This window comes from Bos grunniens, chromosome X (genome assembly GCF_055505025.1).
Source record: "Bos grunniens cultivar Pamir isolate PY7600 chromosome X, Bosgru_T2T1.0, whole genome shotgun sequence".
NCBI lineage: Eukaryota > Metazoa > Chordata > Mammalia > Artiodactyla > Bovidae > Bos > Bos grunniens.
In genome coordinates, this window is record NC_141194.1 from 88,859,140 (window position 1) to 88,882,728 (window position 23,589).

Sequence of the window (23,589 nt, forward strand, 5' to 3'; positions counted from 1 at the left end):
GAAACAGAGTAGAAAAGTAGTTTTCAAGGGCTGAGGAGGGGGGAAAATAGGGAAAAGTTAGTAAAAGGGTACAAATTTTCAACTATGAGGTCTGAAGATCTAATATAAAACATGGAGACAAGTTGATAACACTGTGTATTATGTAATTGAAATTAGAAAATAAAATACTTAAGACTTTAAAAAGTAAAAGAAGAGGATTCCTGAGTAGCCTAGTGGTTAGGATTCTGGGCTTTCACTGCCATTAGTTCAGTTCAGTTCAGTTGCTCAGTTGTGTCTGACTCTTTGCAACCCCATGAATCGCCACATGCCAAGCCTCCCTGTCCATCACCAACTCCCAGAGTTTACCCAAACTCATGTCCATCAAGTCAGTGATGCCATCCAGCCATCTCATCCTCTGTCATCCCCTTCTCCTCCTGCCCCCAATCCCTCCCAGCATCAGGGTCTTTTCCAGTGAGTCGACTCTTCACTGCCATAGCCTGGGTTCAATCCCTAGTCGGGGAACTCAGATCTTGCAAGCCATATAGCATGACAGAAATAAATAAATAAATGTAAAAGAATAAAGTTAACCCAAGAGGAATAGTATAAAGAGAAACATGAAGCACTGACGTAAACTTTTTCCTGGTTTTAGAATTTACACAGTGCCATAAGTTCTTTTGGAGAAGGCAATGGCACCCCACTCCAGTACCCTTGCCTGGAAAATCCCATAGATGGCAGAGCCTGGTAGGCTGCAGTCCATGGGGTCGCTAAGAATTGGACATGACTGAGCGACTTCCCTTTCACTTTTTACTTTCATTCATTGGAGAAGGAAATGGCAACCCACTCCAGTGTTCTTGCCTGGAGAATCCCAGGGATGGGGGAGCCTGGTGGGCCTCTGTCTATGGGGTTGTACAGAGTCAGACACGACTGAAGCAACTTAGCAGCAACAGCAGCATAAGTTCTTTGGCTACGTTTTTCCATCAAAAAAATTAAGGTATAATTCATATGAAGTTAAATTCATTCTAAATGTTGAGTAAATAGTTTTGCAAGTTTGGAGAAGCATGCAGTCACTTAATCCCCACCATAATCAAGACACAGGATAGTCCTAGTACTCCAATAAATTCCTCTATATCCCTTTGTAATTAACACCCTCCTTTTATCTCTGTCTTCTCTTACCCACTGATTTGTTTTTCAGTGCCTTCTATTTTGGCTTCTCCAGGGTATCTTATAAGTGGAATTGTGTATTATATAGCCTTTGAGTCTGGCTTCTTTTACTTAACATAACGCATTTACAATTCATCCCTTTTGGTGAATATATCAGTAGGGTTCTGCTGTTTTTATGGCTAAGTAGTACTCTTTAATATAGATGTACCACAGTTTTTTATCCATTCACCATCTGAAGGACATTTGGCTTCTTTTCAGTTTTGGGTAATCAGTAAAGCTTCCCTGAGCAATTTTGAACAAGCTTTTACATAAGTGGGTAAACACCTAGCAGTGAGATTGCTGGGTTCTTTGGAGAGTGTATATTTGACTTCATAAAATTGCAAAATCGTTTTCCAAACTGGCTGTATATTGCATTCTCACCAGCAAATGCATGAAAGTTCCAGCTGTTCCACATCTGACCAGCTATTGGTATTGTAGGTTCAATTGGTTTTAGCCATTCTAATAAATGTGCTGTGGGTATCACAGTGTGGTTTTAATTTGCACTTCCCTAATGATGAATAATGTTGAGCAACATTTTATGTGCTTCTTTGCTAACCATATATTTCTTTGGTAAAATGTCTGTTTTGCCCATTTTTACACTAGGTTGCTTTTTCTTTTGTTGAATTTTGAGAGTTCTTTATATATTCTGAATACAGTCCTTTATCAGATATGTGACTCAAGTCTGTGGCTCATCTTTTCAGTATCTTAACAGTGTCTTTCAAACAGCAAAAGCTAATTTTAACAATCAAATTTCTCATTTTTTTCTTTAAAGGACTTGTTTTTGGTATCATATCTAAGTAATTTTTGCCTAACTCAAGCAACAGAGATATTTTTCTCCAAAGTTCTCTTATAAAACTTCATAGTTCTAGGTTTTATATTTAAGTCTGTGGTCCATTTGGAGTTAATTTTTACAGAGGGTATAAAGCATGGACTGAGGTTCATTGTTTATTTTTTCTGTATATGGATATTCAGTCACTGTTTATGGTGAGCCACCAAATGGCTGTCCTTTTAAATTGCTTTTGCACCTTTGTCTAAAATCAGTTGATCATATATCTGTAGGTCTATTTCTGGACTGTCTCTTCTGTTCCAAAGATCTAAAGGTCTAGCCTTTTCCTAATACCACACCTTCTGGACAACTATAACTTTAAAATAACTGTGCAAATCAGGAAACATTAGGCATCCAAATTTGTTGTTTATCAGAATTATTTTGGTTATTCTAGTTCTCTTGCTTTTCCAAATAAACTCAGAATCAACTTGTCAATTTCTACAAAAGATGCAACTAATATTTTGATTGAAACTGCGATGAATCTTTAGATTAGTTTGGGGAGAGTCTTCTAACTCATGAACATGGTATATCCCCATTCCTTTAGGTCTTCTTTGATTTCTTTCTTTCTTTGATATTTTGTAGTTTTCAGCATATAGACCTTGTACACATTTTGTAAGATGTATACCTAAGTATATAATGGCTTTGGTGCTATTTTAGATGGTATTTTTTTATTTCAATAAGTTCTATAGCTATATTTTCATTGTTGTACAAACCTCTATAGCTATTTTTTTATATGGGTTTTAAACATCAATGGTACTTTTCAACTGTGCTAAATCTGAAAATCGATGTTCAAGTAAAATTGTACTTAAGTACTATATTCATCTTCTGTTGTTGCTACAACAAATTACAATAACTTAGTGGCTTAAAATGCACAAACTTATACTCTTAAGTGTTATTGCTCATGGACCCTTTCTTGTACCACTCCAATCTCTTACTTCCATTGTCACATCTCCTACTTCATTGTCAAATCTCTTGCCTCCCTCACATAAGAACACTGTGATTATATTCAGGCCCCACTTGGATGATACCCTGGAGAAGGCAGTGGCAACCCACTCCAGTATTCTTGCCTGGAAAATCCCATGGACGGAGGAGCCTGGTAGGCTACAGTCCATGGGGTCGCAAAGAGTCGCACACGACTGAGCGACTTCACTTTCACTTGGATAATCTAGGATAATCTTCCCATCTCAAGATCCTTAACTTAATCACATCTGCAAAGTCTTTTTTGCTATATAAGATAACATTTACAGGCTCCAGGGATTAAAAAAAAAAAACCTGGATGTCCTTGGGGGTCATTATTCAGCCAACCTCCAGCATTAAATAGATTAAAAAATCAGTTATATTTATAAATTCCAATTAAAATCATACTTTGGAAGAACATGAACTTAAAAAAATGGATTGGTAGCACTGCTTTAAAACAAATAGCATTTAAAAGAAAAAAAAAAAGAAATGCATGTTAAGATCGCATTAGACCCTCAAAAAAAAAAAAAGTCATAAATGCACCTTGTCTCCTTGCTTCAGTGTACGGAGTTGAAGCCTTCCAATAGCTTTTTTAGCATCTGCCTTTAACTGTCTCTGTAATAAAAAATAGCAGGTATTAGAAAAAAAATTTTAAACAAATGTGATAAAAGAGGTAGAGAGGATTAATAAATATCTATAAGGTAAAAGTCAGTGTATAAATAAATGCTGAAAGACACAATTTAATTAACCATAATAAATGTCCATTTATCTCATATCAAACAGGATTTTTTGAACTACTGAAACCTTATGTTTCCTACCTTCTTAAACAGCAGCTTTGGGCCACAACGATAAAGCTCTATGTCTCTATTCCAAATGAATTCAGATGCTATGGATTTTCAAAGCAGTTTTCCTATTTTCAAAAGCCCAGAAGGTCTTAAAGTACATATTTTCCAATTTCTTTTTTTTTGAAGTGTCTTGTTTGGTAGAAAGTGCATAGGATTTGGATTCAAATGAACCTAGATTCAAACTCTGACTTTGTCACTTATGAAATGAAAAATCCTGGACAAGTCATTAAATTTTTGTGCTTGTTTACTCATCTATAAATGAGGATAACATCAATCCTTCCAGTGTTATTCAGTACTAGGGGAAAAACATTGCTGTTTATAACCACTACTGCCTTGTAAGGTGGGTGGATTCTGAGAGTTTTTTGTTTATTTCACTTAACATATACCTAGATGAGTCTGGATATGCAAAGGCAAGTCCATGGTTCATTTAGGGAATAAGGACTAAAATATTACATTTATATGTATCTATCCATATATACACATATGTATATATTTGAATCAGAAGTGAGGTTTTAATATGGAATCTAGATAAATGGTACCAATGAACATATTTGTAGGGGAAGAATAAAGACTCAGACATAGAGAACAGACTTATAGACATAAGAATAGACTTACAGACATAAGAATAGACTTATAGCGGGGGCAGGAGAGGGTGGGAAAAATTGAGACAGTAGCATTGAAATGCATACATATTACCATGTGCAAAACAGATAGCTAGTGGGAAGTGGCTGTATAACACAGGGAGCTCAACCTGGTGCTCTGTGACAATCTAGAGGGGTTGAATGGGGTGGGGGATGGGAGGGAGGTTCAGAAGGGAGGGAGCATATGTAAACCTAAGGCTGATTCATGTTGATGTATGGCAGAAATCAATGCAACACTGTAAAGCAATTATCCTTCAAATAAAAATAAATTAAAAAATAAAATTTAAAAAAGTATGGGGGAAATCTAAAAGGCGAGGGAAAAGTGAGAAGGAAAGGAATCAATGAGAGACTATCTCTTTGTGTGGGATGAACTGGAGGGTGGGGGTGGGGGGAAAGCCAGGTAGTATGAGACATTCAGTGTTAATTTGAAATTATTTGTGATGCCACAAATAAACCTTCCTTATATTTCAGTAAAATCTACCACATATACGAATGCCTCAAGAAAAGATAATATATATGTAAATTGAAGAAGAGGCCAGGTTTCATGCCTGGGTGGATGCTGTATGGAATAGAGAGATAGCATGTTTAGCAGGGCAAGATGATAAGCAATCTTCCTATTTTGTATTGTGAAATGAACAAACTTAGAGAAATTCAGCAAAAAGTAGATGGGCAGAACCAGAAGTCTTATGAGAATGTCAACAGCTTCCTCATCCCCACCCCGCCCCCCCCCGTATGTACCTCCATCCCCAGAGGGAGACCCCCTAGCTGACATCAAGGCTATATGAAAATTAGAGATAATTTAAGTGTTTGTCACTCAGTTGTGTCCCACTCTCTGAGACCTCATGGACTGTAACCCACCAGGCTGCTCTGTCCATGGGATTTCCCAGGCAAGAATACTGGAGTAAGTTGCCATTTCCTTCTCCAGGGGGATCTTCCCAACCCAGGGATCAAACCTGGGTCTCCCACATTGCAGGCAGATTCTATACCATCTGAACCACAGGGAAGCTATGTAAGTAAAGTACCCAGCATAATGTCTGGCTGATAACAGACACTCAATAAAATGTTCATTAAATGAAAATATAAAGTATTTTCATCAATAAGCATATTTATACATGTCTGTAGCAAATATATTTTGGACGGGAATAATCCATGAGTATAGGTATGTGAAGCTATTCCTTAATGCCCAAATCCACCTCCTATGTAAGATATCATTTTGTGAAAGGTATTTGACTTGATGCCAAGGTGATTACTGCCAAAGTATTTTTCTGCTGTCACAGTAGGAGCAGAAACTTCTCAGATTGTTATCTGACGGGCAAACATAGCTCATAGAAACAGTTAATAGGAAGGCCTAGCCCTTAGAAGGAAAGAAGTGCTAATTGAAGCCCTTTCACTCCCTGTTTGGGAGACTTAATCATGGAGTTCACTCACAAGGGGAATTTTATCATGGTACTTAATTTTGAGCCTAAATATTTCCCTTCTATTTTGTTACTTGCATCACAAGTAAATAATAGAATGACAGTGAAACAAGGTACACTTAGGGTCTTTAGAGCTGGAAAAATTCTTGGGAGTTCACCTAGCCTGATATCTAATCTGACAGAAAAGAAAACTGATGCCCAAAGAGAAAGAATACCTTGCTCAAAATCTCAGAGTTGGTTAGTGTCAGTCCCACTGAAGCCCAGAGTTTGGGAACACTTAACTCTGACATCAAGGTAGTCATCTTTTGTTTACTGTGGCTTGAAGTAGGAAGCTAGTACTACTACTTCCTTATATTTATATAATTGTTTAAAAAAATGTTTTAGTTTGTTTTGTTTTTCTTTCTTATTTTTTTAAATTGTGAAAGTTATGATAACACATTTACAGGAGACTTAGAAAATAGCTGTTATATAATTTAAAATTATTTTTGATATCTATTACCTCACTTAATCCTCACAATATCCCCTAAAGGAGACAATATCTCTATTTTAATGTCATTCAAATGGAGGCTTGCAAAAGTAAAATAATTTGTCCAAAAGGGAATGCAACCTCTAAACGACAGTTAGTACAGAAGTCTGCTCTTCATACCCCAAGATTCCATTATAATACAGCCATCCAAAATCGTTTGAAGTTTTTCCAACTCCTGGATTCTACGGTCTGGCAAATTATGGCCAGTATGCCCACATGGCTCTGGCCTTGGCCTAAACTTCCAAACATTACTACTTTCGTTTCCTATAAAATATAAGCTATTTCGACATGAAGAAGAGAAAAATGCAGATGATACAAAAATAGAGCCAACAAGAGAAAATACGACAAGGAAAAAGTGAAGTTGATGAGAAGTCTTTGACAACCATTTTGCACTTTGTCTTTAGACAGCTTCTGACTTAGGTTTAAGCAAGCAGTTCCACGACAACTGGGGAAATGTACTCACAAGGAAGTGATACATCTCTAGCGTATTTACATGATTAAGCCTGCACAGTTTGATTTCTCATTCCAAAATGTTCAACAAAATATAAATGCATGAGCCTCCAGTGCTAGTGCTTATTCATCAGGGATGAATGCTAACTATACAACTTTGATTATATCCAAGACTAACTGCAAATTAATTTGAGAGGTGGGATCAAAAGCAAACTTTAAATGTAATGTTCAAGTCTATGTTGATGAGAAAAGTGGAACTTACATTAAGACAAATGTTTTAAAAAAATTGAGGGGAGACAAAAATATAGGGGAAAATCCAAGATGCCAGAATATCCTAAGCAAGGGACTTGATTATGAAGGATTTCTAAAAGATTTGTAGCACAGCATATACCAGTATTTAAGGAAGCAGCCCTAGAATTTTAAAAAGCCTTTGAAAGGAAATCTGAATGTTTCCAATAACTCCTACCAAGCTTTTATAAGGAAAATATATTTCTTTCAATACGGAGGTGTGACTTGTGGTTTTGTTAAGAAGCACAATTTTTAGAACCTGAATAAAGGTTTTAAAACTGCCATCAGCACTCAAAATATTAATATTTCACTGTCACATTGATAGTAGGAGTTTCCAAGATGCACCCATTCCTCTAAATACTGACATATGAGAACAAGATTAAGACCAAGTAGTTTATATTAAGGGCTTCCCAGGAGGAGAAGGGGACGACAGAGGATGAGATGGTTGGCTGGCATCACCGACTCAATGGACAAGAGTTTGAGCAAACTCCAGGAGATGGTGAAGGACAGGCAAGCCTGGCATGGTGCTGTCCATGGGGTCACAAAGAGTAAGACACAAAGAGTAAACCTGGTGTGCCACAGTCCATGGGGTCGCAGAGTCAGGCATGACTGAGCGACTAAACAACAACAGGAGGCGCTAGTTGTAAAGAATCTGACTGCCAATGTTTGAGACACAAGAGATGCAGGTTCAATCCCTGGGTTGGGAAGATCTGGAGTAGGAGATGGCACCTCACTCCAGTATCCTTACCTGGAAAAATTCCATGGGCAGAGGAACCTGGTAGGCTACAGTCCATGGGACCGCAAAGAGCCAGACATGAATGAGCACAGCACAGCACAGTTTATATTAAATACAGGTTGAGATTTCCCTGGTGGCTCAGACAGTAAAGCATCTGCCCACAATGTGGGAGACCCCAGTTCAATCCCTGGGTCAAGAAGATACTCTGGAGAAGGGAATGGAAACCCACTCCAGGATTCTTGCCTGGAGAATTCCATGGACAGAGGAGCTTTTCAGGCTACAATTCATGGGGTCACAAGAAGCTGGACATGACTAAGAAATTAACATTTTGGGAAATATGAAACCTCTCTCCAATTCTGTCTCCTCACCAGTAAGTAGGAATACTAATAATCCTATATAGGATTGTTACAACAATATTTTGGGCTTCCCTGGTGGCTCAGCAGTAAAGAATTCACCTGTCAATGCAGGAAACATAAGAGACACAGGTTCAATCCCTGGGTTGGGAAGATCACCTAGAGAAAAAAATGGCAACCCACTCTAGTATTCTTGCCTGGGAAATCCTATAGATAGAGGAGCCTGGTGGGCTACAGTCGTAAAAGTGTCAGACACAACTTAGTAACTAAACAGCACGTTTGAATAATATTAAGTCAAACTTTTGGGTGCCGCTATATGCTTTAATATTTAAAGACAATGTGCCTAATGCAAACTATAGTTTATGTTTTACTTCTTAAAAAACAGAACTTAAGAGTTTATCTACTTTGGTACACAAATTGCTTCAGACACCTTTTCAGTACCTCTCCATCATATCAGAATTCCTATCCTATAAATTCTAACAGCACATTGTTTCCACCTCTTATATTCTGTAGTTGTTATTATTCATGTGTCTTTTTCTCCTAGTAGATTGTGAGTAGGTAGAAGACTGGGCCTTAATCATTTTTTTTTTAATCAATCTTTACTCAAAGGATAGCTTTTGAATTTAGAAAAAGAGATTTTCCCATTTAAGTTTTATTCATTAAAAGCCTCTACTCAATCAATTTTGAGGGAAAAAAGGTTTAGAGACCATGTATTGGACTCCTGCCATGCGTCAGGTTTAACCCTAAGCTTTTACATGTGTCATCTTGTTTAAACAGTAACAACCTTATGGAATAGGCATTTTAATATCCAAATTTTATAGACAAGAAAAGGTCTTGAAGCTTGACTAAAGGCCAGGCAGCTGGTTAGTTGCAGAGCTGTGATTCAATTCAAGCCCAGGTTCTATCTGGCTTTAAAGCCCATGATCTCTCCACTATAGTACACTGCCTCCATTGTGTAACAGCAAAGAAGCCTTTAAAGGGCTTCACATTCCTTGTGAAGAAGATAAATGAAAGGGAAAAAACCCTCAAAGTCAGCTATTATCCAATCTTCAAATCCTTCTTCATTTGACTACTTAACTGTGATTTGGGGAACTCTCTTAAACAAGTATTTTATATCAACATATTCTACCCACCTCCTCCCCAGTTCTAAGAGATACCTGGTCTAAGAAAATTTGGCAGAATAGAAGACTGATTCAAAGCAGTTTGGTTGTTGGCCAATTTTGTCAGCGGAAGCTTAATGTCATTACTCTATTCAAAAGCTGGGATGTTCTAGTCACTGACGAATCTCGGCTGTACAGTTTCTTCTGTTGTTGTTCTGAGCGACACTTTTAAGTGGGCCGAAAAATGAAGATCTGCGGCAATTCTCATCTTATATTACAATGTTCAATTTTTAAATTACAGTGAACACAAAGATATTCTACCTATTTTACCTATGAATTTATATTGAACTAAGTAAAATAAATGTTTTAGTCTGGTTATTTGTCAGCCTGATTTTTGGTCCCAAGGTATTCAGCTTTCAGTTTAACTGAAACCCACATAAATAACTAGGCATGTAGTCGAACCTAATTACTTGATGGGGGGCTGGGCAGGGTGAGTATATAAAAGAAAGAAAAGAACGTGGATATAAGCAAACTAGATTTTCCTGTTCTTAAGCCACCACTTTTTTTAAAAATAAAAGCTTTCATAAAAATTTGGCTTAGAATTTATACAACAGAAATCTTAAAATCAAGAATTATGGTAAGAGGATTCTTTTACTCAGATTCCTGTGAACAAAATCAAAATCTGAGTGTCGTGGCTATTTTGATATATGAGAACTGAGAGAAATCTATTTTTTCCCCAATCAAAAACCTATGCATCGAATCACTGTGTCATACATCTGAAACTAATATAATATTGTATGTCAATTATACTTCAATTTAAAAAGCTAAAATTTGCATGCTGCAACTAGAAGATTCAACATGCTGCAATGAAGACCTGACACAGCCAAATAAATAAAAATAATTTTTAAGAGGAGTAAGCAAAAACACCCCTATGTATAATATTTGAACGGGAGGATTCCTAAAGGAAAGAGGAGCTGCAGACGGTAACACAGCTTCCCATAAGTCTATGGAATTACAGAAATACGAGTACAGATCATTTGCATGAAGACGATCCCTGTGAACAGTGTGAAGAAATACACTGTAAGGAAGAGCATTGAGAAAAGGGGGAATTTGACCCAGGGGATAGGTTATGACTCAGATGATAGCATTTTTCAAAGAAACAATCAAAACCTTTATTATAGTAAGTGAATACTTTTTTTAAAAAGTCCTGAGAGACTCATTGTAAGAGCTTCCCTTTGTTCAATGAGAAAATCACAGAAAGACTATAAAACTAGGTCCTACTCAGATAAGAATTTGTTTAATCTGCTCTTCTCATGTAAGAACCAAACCAGTAGTTTTGTAAAGGGTTCTAAACCTCAAATTTAAGCAGGAACAGACACATACACATGCACCCACTATAAATATATCTATATATATAGATAGATAGATACTGGTACAGTATGCAGCCACCTGGTAAGTCTTCCAGCTAATTTCATATACTAGGAGAGCAGAGAAAATTTAATGTGACCAGAAATGCTTCAGATATTTCTAGTCATGCTTTAAGTTCAAGACCATCACCATGGAAAAGAAATGCAAAAAAGCAAAATGGCTGTCTGGGGAGGCCTTACAAATAGCTGTGAAAAGAAGAGAAGCGAAAAGCAAAGGAGAAAAGGAAAGATATAAACATCTGAATGCAGAGTTCCAAAGAATAGCAAGAAGAGATAAGAAAGGCTTCCTCAGCGATCAATGCAAAGAAATAGAGTAAAACAACAGAATGGGAAAGACTAGAGATCTCTTAAAGAAAATTAGAGATACCAAGGGAATATTTCATGCAAAGATGGGCTCGATAAAGGACAGAAATGGTATGGACCTAACAGAAGCAGAAGATATTAAGAAGAGGTGGCAGGAATACACAGAAGAACTGTACAAAAAAGATCTTCATGACCAAGATAATCACGATGGTGTGATCACTCACCTAGAGCCAGACACCCTGGAATGGGAAGTCAAGTGGGCCTTAGAAAGCATCACTATGAACAAAGCTAGTGGAGGTAATGGAATTCCAGTGGAGCTATTTCAAATCCTGAAAGATGATGCTGTGAAAGTACTGCACTCAATATGCCAGCAAATTTGGAAAACTCAGCAGTGGCCACAGGACTGGAAAAGGTCAGTTTTCATTCCAATCCCAAAGAAAGGCAATGCCAAAGAATGCTCAAACTACCACACAATGGCACTCATCTCACACGCTAGTAAAGTAATGCTCAAAATTCTCCAAGCCAGGCTTTAACAATATGTGAACCTTGAAATTCCAGATGTTCAAGCTGGTTTTAGAAATGGCAGAGGAACCAGAGATCAAATTGCCAACATCTGCTGGATCATGGAAAAAGCAAGAGAGTTCCAGAAAAACATCTATTTCTGCTTTATTGACTATGCCAAAGCCTTTGACTGTGTGAATCACAATAAACTGTGGAAAATTCTGAAAGAGATGGGAATACCAGACCACCTGACCTGCCTCTTGAGAAACCTGTATGCAGGTCAGGAAGCAACAGTTAGAACTGGACATGGAACAACAGACTGGTTTCAAATAGGAAAAGGAGTATGTCAAGGCTGTATATTGTCACCCTGCTTATTTAACTTATATGCAGAGTACATCATGAGAAACGCTGGGCTGGAAGAAGCACAAGCTGGAATCAAGATTGCCGGGAGAAACATCAATAACCTCAGATATGCAGATGACACCACCCTTATGGCAGAAAGTGAAGAGGAACTAAAAAGCCTTTTGATGAAAGTGAAAGAGGAGAGTGAAAAAGTTGGCTTAAAGCTCAACATTCAGAAGATGAAGATCATGGCATCTGGCCCCATCACTTCATGGGAAATAGATGGGGAAACAGTGGAAACAGTGTCAGACTTTATTTTTTGGGGCTCCAAAATGACTGCAGATGGTGACTGCAGCCATGAAATTAAAAGACACTTACTCCTTGGAAGGAAAGTTATGACCAACCTAGATAGCATATTGAAAAACAGAGACATTACTTTGCCAACAAAGGTCCATCTAGTCAAGGCTATGGTTTTTCCAGTGGTCATGTATGGATGTGAGAGTTGGACTGTGAAGAAAGCTGAGCGCCGAAGAATTGATGCTTTTGAACTGTGGTGTTGGAGAAGACTCTTGAGAGTCCCTTGGCCTGCAAGGAGATCCAACCAGTCCATTCTGAAGGAGATCAGCCCTGGGATTTCTTTGGAAGGAATGATGCTAAAGCTGAAACTCCAGTACTTTGGCCACCTCATGTGAAGAGTTGACTCACTGGAAAAGACTGATGCTGGGAGGGGTTGGGGGTAGGAAGAGAAGGGGACGACAGAGGATGAGATGGCTAGATGGCATCACCGACTCGATGGACGTGAGTCTGAGTGAACTCTGGGAGTTGGTGATGGACAGGGAGGCCTGGTGTGCTGCAATTCATGGGGTTGCAAAGAGTCAGACAAGACTGAGTGACTGAACTGAACTGAACTGAAGTTCAAGGACAAATTTTAAGATATTAATGTAGCTAAGTTCTTCCTCATTTGAGACCACACAGGAGTGCTATCTCTTTGGCAGCAAACTTCAAGGACACATGTGACAGATCTCTGCCCAGGAAGCCAATTTGAATCTCAGGATGTGAGGCTCAGATGGGGAACTAACTGGTCACTACATAATTCTGCTAGCAGTAGGCTATGCTGCCCCAAACTCAGGACCCCTACAATGAAGCCAAGTGCATATTATTTATCTTGACTGTTGTGCCAAGTACCCATAACAAACTGGTACAACATGGTCTATTGCTTCAGATGTATATAACAAAATTATCAACCATTAACATAAAGAACACTTTGACTAATCTATTTTGTAAATGAAAGTCTGTACCACTTAATCTCCATCACCTATTTCTGCCCCCCAGCCCGATCCCCCTCACCTTTGGCAACCACCTATTTGTTCTCTGTATCTATGACTCTGTTTCTATTTTGTTATGTTTCTTCATTTGTTTTGTTCTTTAGAATCCACATGTAAGTGAAATCATACACTATTTGTCTTTCTCTGCCTGATTTACTTCACTTAGCATAATATCTTCTATGTCCATTCATGTTGTTGCAAGTGGTTAAGATTCCATTCTTTTTATGGCTGAATAATATTTCACTGTATATAGGCGATAAAGAGGTACAAATTTCAGTTACAAAATAAATGAGTCACAGGTATGAAATGCACAGTGTGTGGAATATAGTCAGTAATTATGAGTGTGTGCATTCTAAGTCAATTCTCTAAGCAAGAATATTGGACTAGATTGCCATTTCCTTCTACAGGGGATCTTTCCAACCCAGGGATCAAACTCAAGTCTCCTGCATTGGCAGGCAGGTTCTTTACCACTAGCGCCATCTGGAAGCCATCAGTAATTATTCAATATCTTTTTATGGTGACAAGTAACAACTATACAATCATGGTGATCATTTTGAAATGCACAGAAATATCAAATCATTGTGTTACATACCAGGAACTAACATAGTGTTATAGGTCAATTATACTTCAAAAAAAAAAACTTATAGAAAAAGAGGTCAGATTTGTGGCTACCAGAGGCAGATAGTGGGGGGAGGGGGGATTAGATAAAAGTAGTCAAAAGCTACAAACTACTAATTATAAGATAAGTATGTACTAGGGATATAATGTACTATATGACAAGTATAATTAACACAGTTATATATTATAAATGAAAGTTATTAAGAGAGCAAATCCTAAGAGTTCTCATCACAAGTAAAAAAAATTGTTTTTCCTATTTCTTTAATGAGTATCTACATGAGATGATGCATGTTCACTAAACCAGCTGTGGTCATCATTTTAGGATGTAAGTCAAATCATTATGTTGTACACCTTAAACTCGCACAGAGCTCTATGTCAATTATATCTCAATAAAAGTGGAAAAAAACAGAAAATCAAACAAAACAAAGAAAATAAAACCACCTTGAGGACCATTTTCCCAAGGTTGGCTAAGGAACAAGCATGGTTTCCTGAGAGACTCTCAAGGAGTAAGCAACTAAATCTATTGTATTGTCTCTTTACAATCCACTCCCTCTCTTGTAATCAAGGTCTTTTTAACAATGAAATAGTCATATCTGGGCTTTTACAATTAGTATAGCATTTATATATAAGGTAAGCAAGAGCAACATAACCATATCTAATACTTGCAGAAGGCAATGAAGGATGAAAATAGGCTCAGATAAATTATTCTTCTAGTCATAATAAGACCATTTAAGACATCTTTATATTGATGTAACAATTTAATTATGTTTACTCCCTTGATCTATGGCCACTTGAACTTTGTGATAACCTTGTAAAGAGCTATTTAAAGTAATGAACTACATCTAATTCTTCCTCAGGCTAGTCACTCTCCATTGACATCACATGCTGGGAGGTTTTAGTTCAGTTTCCCAATACATTTGATTATCATAAAATTTGTTTATATAAGGCAGCTGAATCTTACCAACAATACCAGTATTACACCATCACAATATTTGATGTAACCAGGTTTCATTTGGTTACAAAAGAAATTGGGAAGTATCACAGAAGTGTTTATTAAATCTTCCTAGAATAATTGTTCTTTGCCCACATATCAGATATCATGGACAAGTGTTATCACCAGCGGTGATGTCATTTCTAGGTTCCATGTTAGCTGAGGACAAAGCCCATCATTTGTTTCAAGTCACACTATTATACAGTTTTCCCACTGACTGTTGTGCAGCAAGACCATCTCCCTTCCATGGGGAAAACATGTGCATCATTCAGCATTATTCCTATACCTCATCTCATTGGTCCATCCTTTTGTAAAAGTCAGAGATCAATAATGTAAGTTACAATTTCACTCAGAAAATTTCCATAAGTTTGAGGATCTGCATGTGTCTCAAAGATGCTCTTCAACTTCCATAAGTAAAAATGAAAAGCCATTACCCCATGACTACTTGGATCTCCATTCGAAGTAAAATAGTTAACAGACCCCGTTGTGTCAGAGTACATGCTCTTTCCCAGTGCTGAATGCTAGCATTCTCTAGCATTATTATTGGCTCTGTGTGACCTTATTACCCAGTCTTTATCATCTTTCCAAGTAGATTCCCATTCTTTTATTTGCTCTTGGAAGATGATTCCTACAAATCTGTCTATGTCAGAGTAATTTCTTTTCTTCTGAAAGACACTTTTCACTAAAAGTGAATTCAGCTTGTTCCATTACACCAAGGCCAGCTTCTATTTCACCTAGAGCCCTCTTTGGTTTCACTGGCCGATGTTTAACCCAACGTGTATCTTGTTTCCATTGAGTATTGATTGCTTGAATAAGGTTAAGGTACATGCACTGTATCCCCAAAATGCAGGGTGTCCCATGCCAGAGTCATGTGTATAGTGGTCACTCCCAAATTCAGTTTAGTCTGAGCATGCCATAAGGTTTTCCATACTCTTTCTTGTCTTCGGTTAGGGTAGTCCCTGGTGAAAACATGAATCCACCTGCTGCTGCTGCTGCTGCTAACTCACTTCAGTCGTGTCCAACTGTGCGATCCCATAGATGGCAGACCATTAGGCTCCTCTGTGCCTGGGATTCTCCAGGCAAGAACAATGGAGTGGCTTGCCATTTCCTTCTCCAATGCATGAAAGTGAAAAGTGAAAGGGAAGTCGCTCAGGGTATGCCTCTTCGTGACTCCATGGACTGCAGCCTACCAGGCTCCTCCATCCATGGGATTTTCCAGGCAAGAGTACTGGAGTGGGGTGCCACTGCCTTCTCCCTGAATCCACCATATAATGCCTAATATGTTATTTTCATTCACAACCCACTGATACTTTTCATCTTGTTTAAAAGCTTTCCATCCACAAAACCAGGGATAATGTGTGTTCTTACACAGCATACTATGGCTTGTCAGGCATACAACCACTACATGCTGTCCATTATACTTTGGCATTTTGGTCATCAAATTTATGGTTATACATTTATCGATTTGCCTCACATTATCTGCTATGTGTCAAAATGGTTCAGAGGGAAGACATACCCAAATAATTTAATGAATTCCTAATGTTCTAATGAAGGTAAATTTTTATAGCTCAGTTTCAGCACCATTTCGACCAGTGAAGTGGAGATAATGTAGTCAAATATTTAGTGATAGTTATAACTATCATATGCATCAAGCTCTACATCTTAAACATAGGAAGTTATGAAAATTAAATAACATGTAAATAACATTTCAGCACTCTCAAGTATATACAAGCAGAAGGGATCATCAGTCTCATATATTTAATCTTTTAGTCACCAAAGAATAATCAGATACAGCCCATTAAATAGTGAAAGATGCCCTCTCAAAGCCTTCTCTAAAAGGTGAGAAGTTTTAATGCTATTCTTAACTATTTGTACAGAAGTTAACTTTTCTAAGAAATAAAACTATGAAAATTACTTAAACCAGTGATGAGATCAGAGTTAAATATCAATGTAGCGTATGCAATACCAGGTAGTTCTCTATGAACTATATTATTTGCTTATGGGGTTTAATGCCATGTTAACAGACTTCACATAGCACTTGAAGAACAGAAATACATACCTCACCATGAACATTCACAAACCAAACACTCTTCTTATTGTAACTATAACCTTTGAATAGTTCATTACACTGGACACCAATTTCTTTCCAGTCTCAGAGATAAAAACCAGCACAATATACAAATGTCAAATATTAACACAGTGTGAGACTACTGAATCATCTGGCACAGGAATTTTAAACATCCTTTTGACCACAGCTAGTAACAGGCTGAACCTGCCACCAATGTGATAAGCTGCTTCTTTAAAGAGAAGTACAGAAGTCAATTAACTTTAAACATTGAGATAATCATCACTCCTTACCATATGCTGGTGTCTAAATCTTTACAAAGTTTTTATAATAAGATTTTAATTTTTCACCTATTCCTAAGCTTATTTTCTTGCCGTCTAGAAATCCTCACTGCTCCCCTACTCTCAAATAAATTGGGTTCATCTTTGCTTATTGGAGAAAAAGTGCATGAAATGGTCAGAATCTGTCTTTGGAGAAACTTTTAAGTACATATAAAATATAATCTTGCCCCCCACTATGTGATCAGCTGAAAGCCTTAAATTCCTAGTGAACATTCTGGAGAAGTGGTACACAGCTTTGCTGTTGTGTTTAGAATTCTTGAGAGGGAGAAGAGGTTAAGAAATGATTGTGGTGTGGATCAGAGTGGAAGTAAAGGAAGTGCTAAGAAGTAATCAGATCCTGGATATACAATGAAGGTAGAAACAAAGGACTTACTGATAGAGGTTATACAGGAAGTGAGAGAAAGAGAAAAATAAAGAATTAACTCCCAAGTTTTCTGGCCTGGGGTCAAAAGAAGTTCTTTTGAAAATGGAAGCAATTACTAGTATGTTTGGGTGTCTACAGTAACAGAAGACAAAGCGGAGGATAGTGGGTATAGACACAGATGCAGAAATGTGGTAGAAGCTTGTGGAAGTACTCTTGATTACTTCAATTTTCTCAGTGGAATAAGACCCAAAATACAAGTTGAGAGTAAAACTGGAGGTAAGTACTAGAGGTTTGAAGAGAAAGGAATGTGTATGATTAGTCATCTATGAAAGAAGAAGAAATGGCTAAGAAAAGATGGTATGATTGTTGGGCAGCATTAAGCAAACTCACTCTGAGTTTGTGGTCACAAATTTAAAGTGAGATTAGCCAGTTGCAGAGATGCTAATGTTTTTCTGCTACTTCAGCTAAGCAAAGAACAGGCACAGAACAGGTGGGAAGTAGGATATAATCAGGATTGGGTTTTGACAGCAAGTATAACAAAGAGAGAGAAGGGCCAAGGAAACTGAAGATACATGCATGGGAATGGCTATGGAAGTTAAGTTGAGTAAGGAAGAGAAGTGAGGATAACAGAGGGATGAGGGGCAGTTTAAAGGTAGTAGGATCAACATTAAACAAACAGGTACTTCCCTGTTCAATGATACTTCAGTATTTTTGTTCTATTATTTCTATACTCTGTACTTGTTTATACACCAATTGTTAATATATGGGAGAAATTATGACTCTGTCACTCTGTTTGGAATCAAGTACTATATTGTGAACAATTAGATCTTTACATTTGCCTACTCATAATATTCAGCCTAGTCTCTCTTCCCAGCCCTGCCCCCAAATGCAAATGAACACAGGCATAGGCACATAGGAGAAGGAAATGGCAACCCACTCTGGTATTCTTGCCTGGAGAATTCCATGGATAGGTAGAGGAGCCTGGCAGGCTGCAGTCCACGGGGTCTCAAGAGTGGGACACGACTTAGTGACTAAACCACCACCTCATACTTTCTAGTTTCTAAATTTTCTATATTGCATATGAAATGCTTTTGTCATTTAGAAAAATGTGCAAAAGGACATATGTATTTATACCCATATATACTTAAATGCTTGCTGTGCTCTCTAATAAAGTATTAGAAGATTTAACCCAGTAGGATTAAGGCCTTAGACCAGTTTCAGAAAATAAAAGATCTGAGAGTACAGATGCTGACATACTTTTAAAATCTACCAGTTTTCACAAAATACACGCATGGATCATTGTCCAGCAAGGGAAGCATATTAAAATGAATGATACTGAATCTACAATTAAAACAGTAAAATATTTTTAAATTGGAAGAAAGGATCATTACAAACCTGCTTTCTGCTTTGAGCTCTTGCATTCCGTAATCTTCGAGCAGAATAAAAGATAAAATAGCCCACAGTTGCCGCCGTAATAATGAAAAAGGACACAGAAACAAAAAAAATCGAATAGTGATTCACCCAAGGACCATGTTTTTTCCCTACTTCAATGACCATTGTTACTTGTATGCCTCTTTGAATAGATTGTAGAATTTTGGTGCCTTTCAGATTGCCAATCATGATTGCAACAATGTCTCCTGCACCTGTAAAAGAAAAGGAATTCAGTTTTAGTTTGGTAAAGCTAAAGTATAAAATTTTTCTTAGTATAAAAATCCAATTGCTAAAATGATTTTAAAGGACACTCAATGAGACAAAGGAAGGACAATCCTTCATTCAATTAACATTTATTGGGCGCATATGTACACGTAAGTTACAGGGAATATAAGCATACTGAGACTTGGTTACTGACCTTAAGGAACTCATAGTTTAGTAAGGAAGCCATGATACTAATATATAATAAATACCTCCCCCCTTCTCAGGTTTGCTACATATAATTCAAAAGTATCAGGTTTGGGGCCCAATTTGCCTCTTACATGAAGGTTTTCTTAAAGTAGTCACCTGGAGAGTAGGGAATTCTCCTAGAGAATCTGAGATTTGGGAAAAACGAAAAATTTAACTGTATATTTCTGAATTTATAAAGTGATAGACTATCTCATGAGCCTGCTACTAAAATGTATAAGGAAGGGACTTCCCTTGAGATCCAGTGGTTAAGACTCCACACTTCCACTTCTGGGGGCATGGGTTTGATTCCTGGTTGGGGAACTAAGATTCCACATCCCACATGTAACACAGTCAAAAAAATAAAGAAAAATAAACTGTATAAGGATATATATATCAGAATAATTTGTGATAATGATTACAGCCCAAATGGACAACCTATATATATATATATATATATACACACACACAAACATATATATATATATATATACTGTATATGTGTGTGTGTGTATATATATATATATGTCCATGTGCCATTTTTCTATATCCTCAAAAGCAATATGAAATTTGTCCAAGGTGCCCTAAGGTTTTGCATAGACCTAATCAGGTTAGCTGGAGATGGCAATGGCACCCCACTCCACTACTCTTGCCTGGAAAATCCCATGGACGGAGGAGCCTGGTAGGCTGCAGTCCATGGGGTTGCGAAGAGTTGGACATGACTGAGCGACTTCACTTTCACTTTTGACTTTCAGGCATTGGAGAAGGTAATGGCAACCCACTCCAGTGTTCTTGCCTGGAGAATCCCAGGGATGGAGGAGCCTGGTGGGCTGCCGTCTATGGGGTCACACAGAGTCGGACACGACTGAAGCGACTTAGCAGCAACAGCATCAGCAATCAGGTTAGCAATGAATGTAACATGTACAACTGATAGAAATGTGTTTCCATTCAACTCCAACTAAAGTCAAGTCTGAAATTAGACTTAACTTTTTTTATTTTATTTTTTAACTTTACAATACTGTATTGGTTTTGCCATATATCAAAATGAATCTGCCACAGGTATACATGTGTTCCCCATCCTGAACCCTCCTCCCTCCTCCCTCCCCATACCATCCCTCTGGGTCGTCCCAGTGCACCAGCCCCAAGCATCCAGTATCGCGCATCAAACCTGGACTGGCGACTTTTTACTTAGTCTAATAGTTTATAAGTCTTAGTCTAAAAGGCTAAATCTCTGTAACATCTCCCACTTTACCAACTTTATAAACCTTGTGATAAAAATAAAGGACAGACATTATCTTTCCCAATCTTTCCCAATGGTGTGAGAATATTACTCTTACCAGTCCAATGCTTATCATGGTTTATATTCCTTCTAGTTTAAATGACCTGAGACCAGTAATGTTTAGGAAAAGGTTAGAGTTCTTTGCTATTCACACTTTCAATGATCAAATCAAGAGTACAAACCTCAAATGGCAATGTCTATAGCAGAATTATTACCTAAGTAATCTCCTAAATTTATGGCCCCCAGTGGCCAAAGTCTACAAAAGATCAAGATTCTCCCCTCATTTGAAGTTACTAACTCAAAAAATATATTCATAGGGTATTAGAGATCCTTGAAGTTCCCAAAGACATTATTTTACCACAGGATAGCCATTCAGTTAAACCCTTTTATATTACTGCTGACTCATTTGCCATTACTTAGTTTGGTAACACTGAAGACTCACTTTCTCCTCTCTTAACATGAGTAAAATTTCAAAAGCGGCAGGAAGTAAAGGAGGCTAAAATGTCTTCTGTTGTATCTCTTTCTTCTATCAGTATATAATGCAAATGGTCCTAAATAACTGGCTATTTTGCAAGAGAGAGGCAGATTTTCCTCTTTATTTGGGAGCTTTAAGTTTCTAGCCCTGGCACTAAAAGCACAGAAATTATTTCAATTCTATTTTGTAATTTTTTGGCTTTTCTCTACAAGCTATCTGTCAGGAAAGCTTCTGGTTATAAAGTTTTGATTAACTATAGCATTCACTTCTGATACTGTAAAATGTATAATATTTGTATAGATCATTCTAAAAATGAGGTTTAGGAATATATGATATTTCTAAAGACTTCTTTTTAAATCACAGATGTCTTTCTAAATGTTTTTTACTAATAGAAGTACATTTTCATTCTTTTAGAAGATATGGGGTGGGTGGCAGGGGTGGATGCTCAGGAATATACTGGCCTTTGTGGTCAAATGGAGATTAAAAAATGAGGAGAGTCAAGAAATGTACATTGTCTACACATAAGGAACAATGCTGTGCTTCAATCACCCCAATTCATATTCATATATGCTATATGTAGTACAACTATCTATTGAATTAGCTTTCTAATCCTATAAAAGTCCTATTTCTAAACATTATTATACATCTCCTAGTCTCTACACCCTCGCAACTTCCACTGTTCCTGGTTACAGTTAATGGCATCACAACCCACTGGTCACCAGGTTTAGTGACACCAGAATCACATTTGAATACGCCCTGCTAACCTAGTCAGTCATGTACTGGGTTGGCTAAAAAGTTCCCTTCGGTTTTTCCATAACATCATACGGAAAAACCCAAATTAACATTTTGGCCAGCCCAATAGATACTACGGGCTTCCTGGGTGGCTCAGCAGTCAAGAATTAGTCTGCAATGCAGGAGACGAGGCAGGAGCCACAGGTTCAACCCCTGGGTCAGGAAGATCCCCTGGAGGAGGAAATGGCAACAGACTCCAGTATTCTTGCCTGGGAAATCCCATAGACACAGGAGCCTGGCAGCCTACAGTCCACAGGGTCTCAGAGTCAGACACGACTTAGCGATTGAACATGCATGTGTGCAATAGATAAAATTTCCTTAGCATCTCTCATTTTCAGAACCTCCATTCCATTCCTGTTGCCTATATAATAGGCCCTCATAATTTCTTTGACTGAACTACTTCAGTAACCTAACTGGTCACTCTTAACTCCAAATTTCCCCCTTCCCTTAAAGTTTCATCAGTGTTTACATTCCTGGTTGACTTTCGCCATTATGTAGTTGGATCATGACTCTTCCCTGCTCAAAAATCTTTAGTGCCTCCTTATGACTCATTAAAGTTTTGACTTCTTGGCTTAGTATTTAAAGCCTTATATGATCTGGTCCCAAACCAACTTTTCCAGTTTGATGTATCTCCACTACAACCGTATCTCATGAACACTTGGATCCATCCGGTCACATAGGATCAGCTAGTAGCGTTCACTTTTCATAAGTTTCCTTTTGTTCATTCTGTTCTCTCAGCCTAAAATGTCCTACATCCGCTGACACTCCTCCTCCCTTCTCTGCCTATGTATTACTTAACTCCCAGTTCAAATGTTGTCTTCTCTGCTATTCCTCCCCCACAAGTTCCAAGTGAGAATGTAAATATTTCCTCTTTGTTCCCCTGTCACTTGGCTTTTAGCTTTTAGCTAGTACTTCATTTTCTTTTGCATTTCAATTGGCATGCCATACTCCCTCTGTCTTTTAGTTAACTATAGCAACACTCTCCTTTATCTAGTATTGTCAGGGAATTAGGTATTCCATATAAGCCAAATTCCCAAGTTCAACAAAAAAGTTTCATACAAATACTTAATTTCAACAATTTTGAATGGACATTTTAAAAAGCCATTCATACTGCCCTACTTTCCTAACTAGGATATACTGATTATGATTTACTATTGATAGTGGATCATCTTTGAAAACCATTATTTAATATTGTAGTTAGGTTATTTGTCCCTAAACTGTTGTGATTTTCCAGCAAAGTCACAGATTTGGAGAGCTAGAATCAACCTTAGAGATCATCCAGTCTGACTCATGTATGAGCTCTCACTTTGGGTAATTTTCTTTGGGGGAGAGAGGTTGTCTTTTTCACTCTTTCTAATTTTATACCTCTAATCTACTGTCAGCTCTGAAAAGTCAGTCAAGCTTGGATCTAAGCAAAGAGTAAAACAGGCTTCCAGAGAGAACTTGAGGGGTTTGGGGCAAGTACCCTCTGATATTTAGATTGGTTGCTCAGTGATATTTTTGTTTACTTCCTGAATCCTGGCTGCTTTCTGGATAATTAAAATTGCCAGATAAGATCTATAAACTAGACCT

The 23,589-nt window shown here is 37.7% G+C and overlaps 1 protein-coding gene across 3 annotated transcripts in view; it reads right to left on the bottom strand.

Annotated features, from left to right (window-relative positions):
• The window catches only part of RNF128 (ring finger protein 128), a 100,510-nt gene that overhangs the window by 15,295 nt on the left and 61,626 nt on the right, over positions 1–23,589 (bottom strand). For all 3 annotated transcript variants that reach the window (XM_086389672.1, XM_086389671.1, XM_086389673.1), the window contains exons 2-3: positions 18,989–19,236; positions 3,506–3,577 (exon numbers count right to left, since the gene is read on the bottom strand). In XM_086389672.1, coding sequence (XP_086245798.1) covers positions 3,506–3,577; positions 18,989–19,236 — 320 coding nt within the window. The remainder of the gene's footprint in view (positions 1–3,505; positions 3,578–18,988; positions 19,237–23,589) is intronic.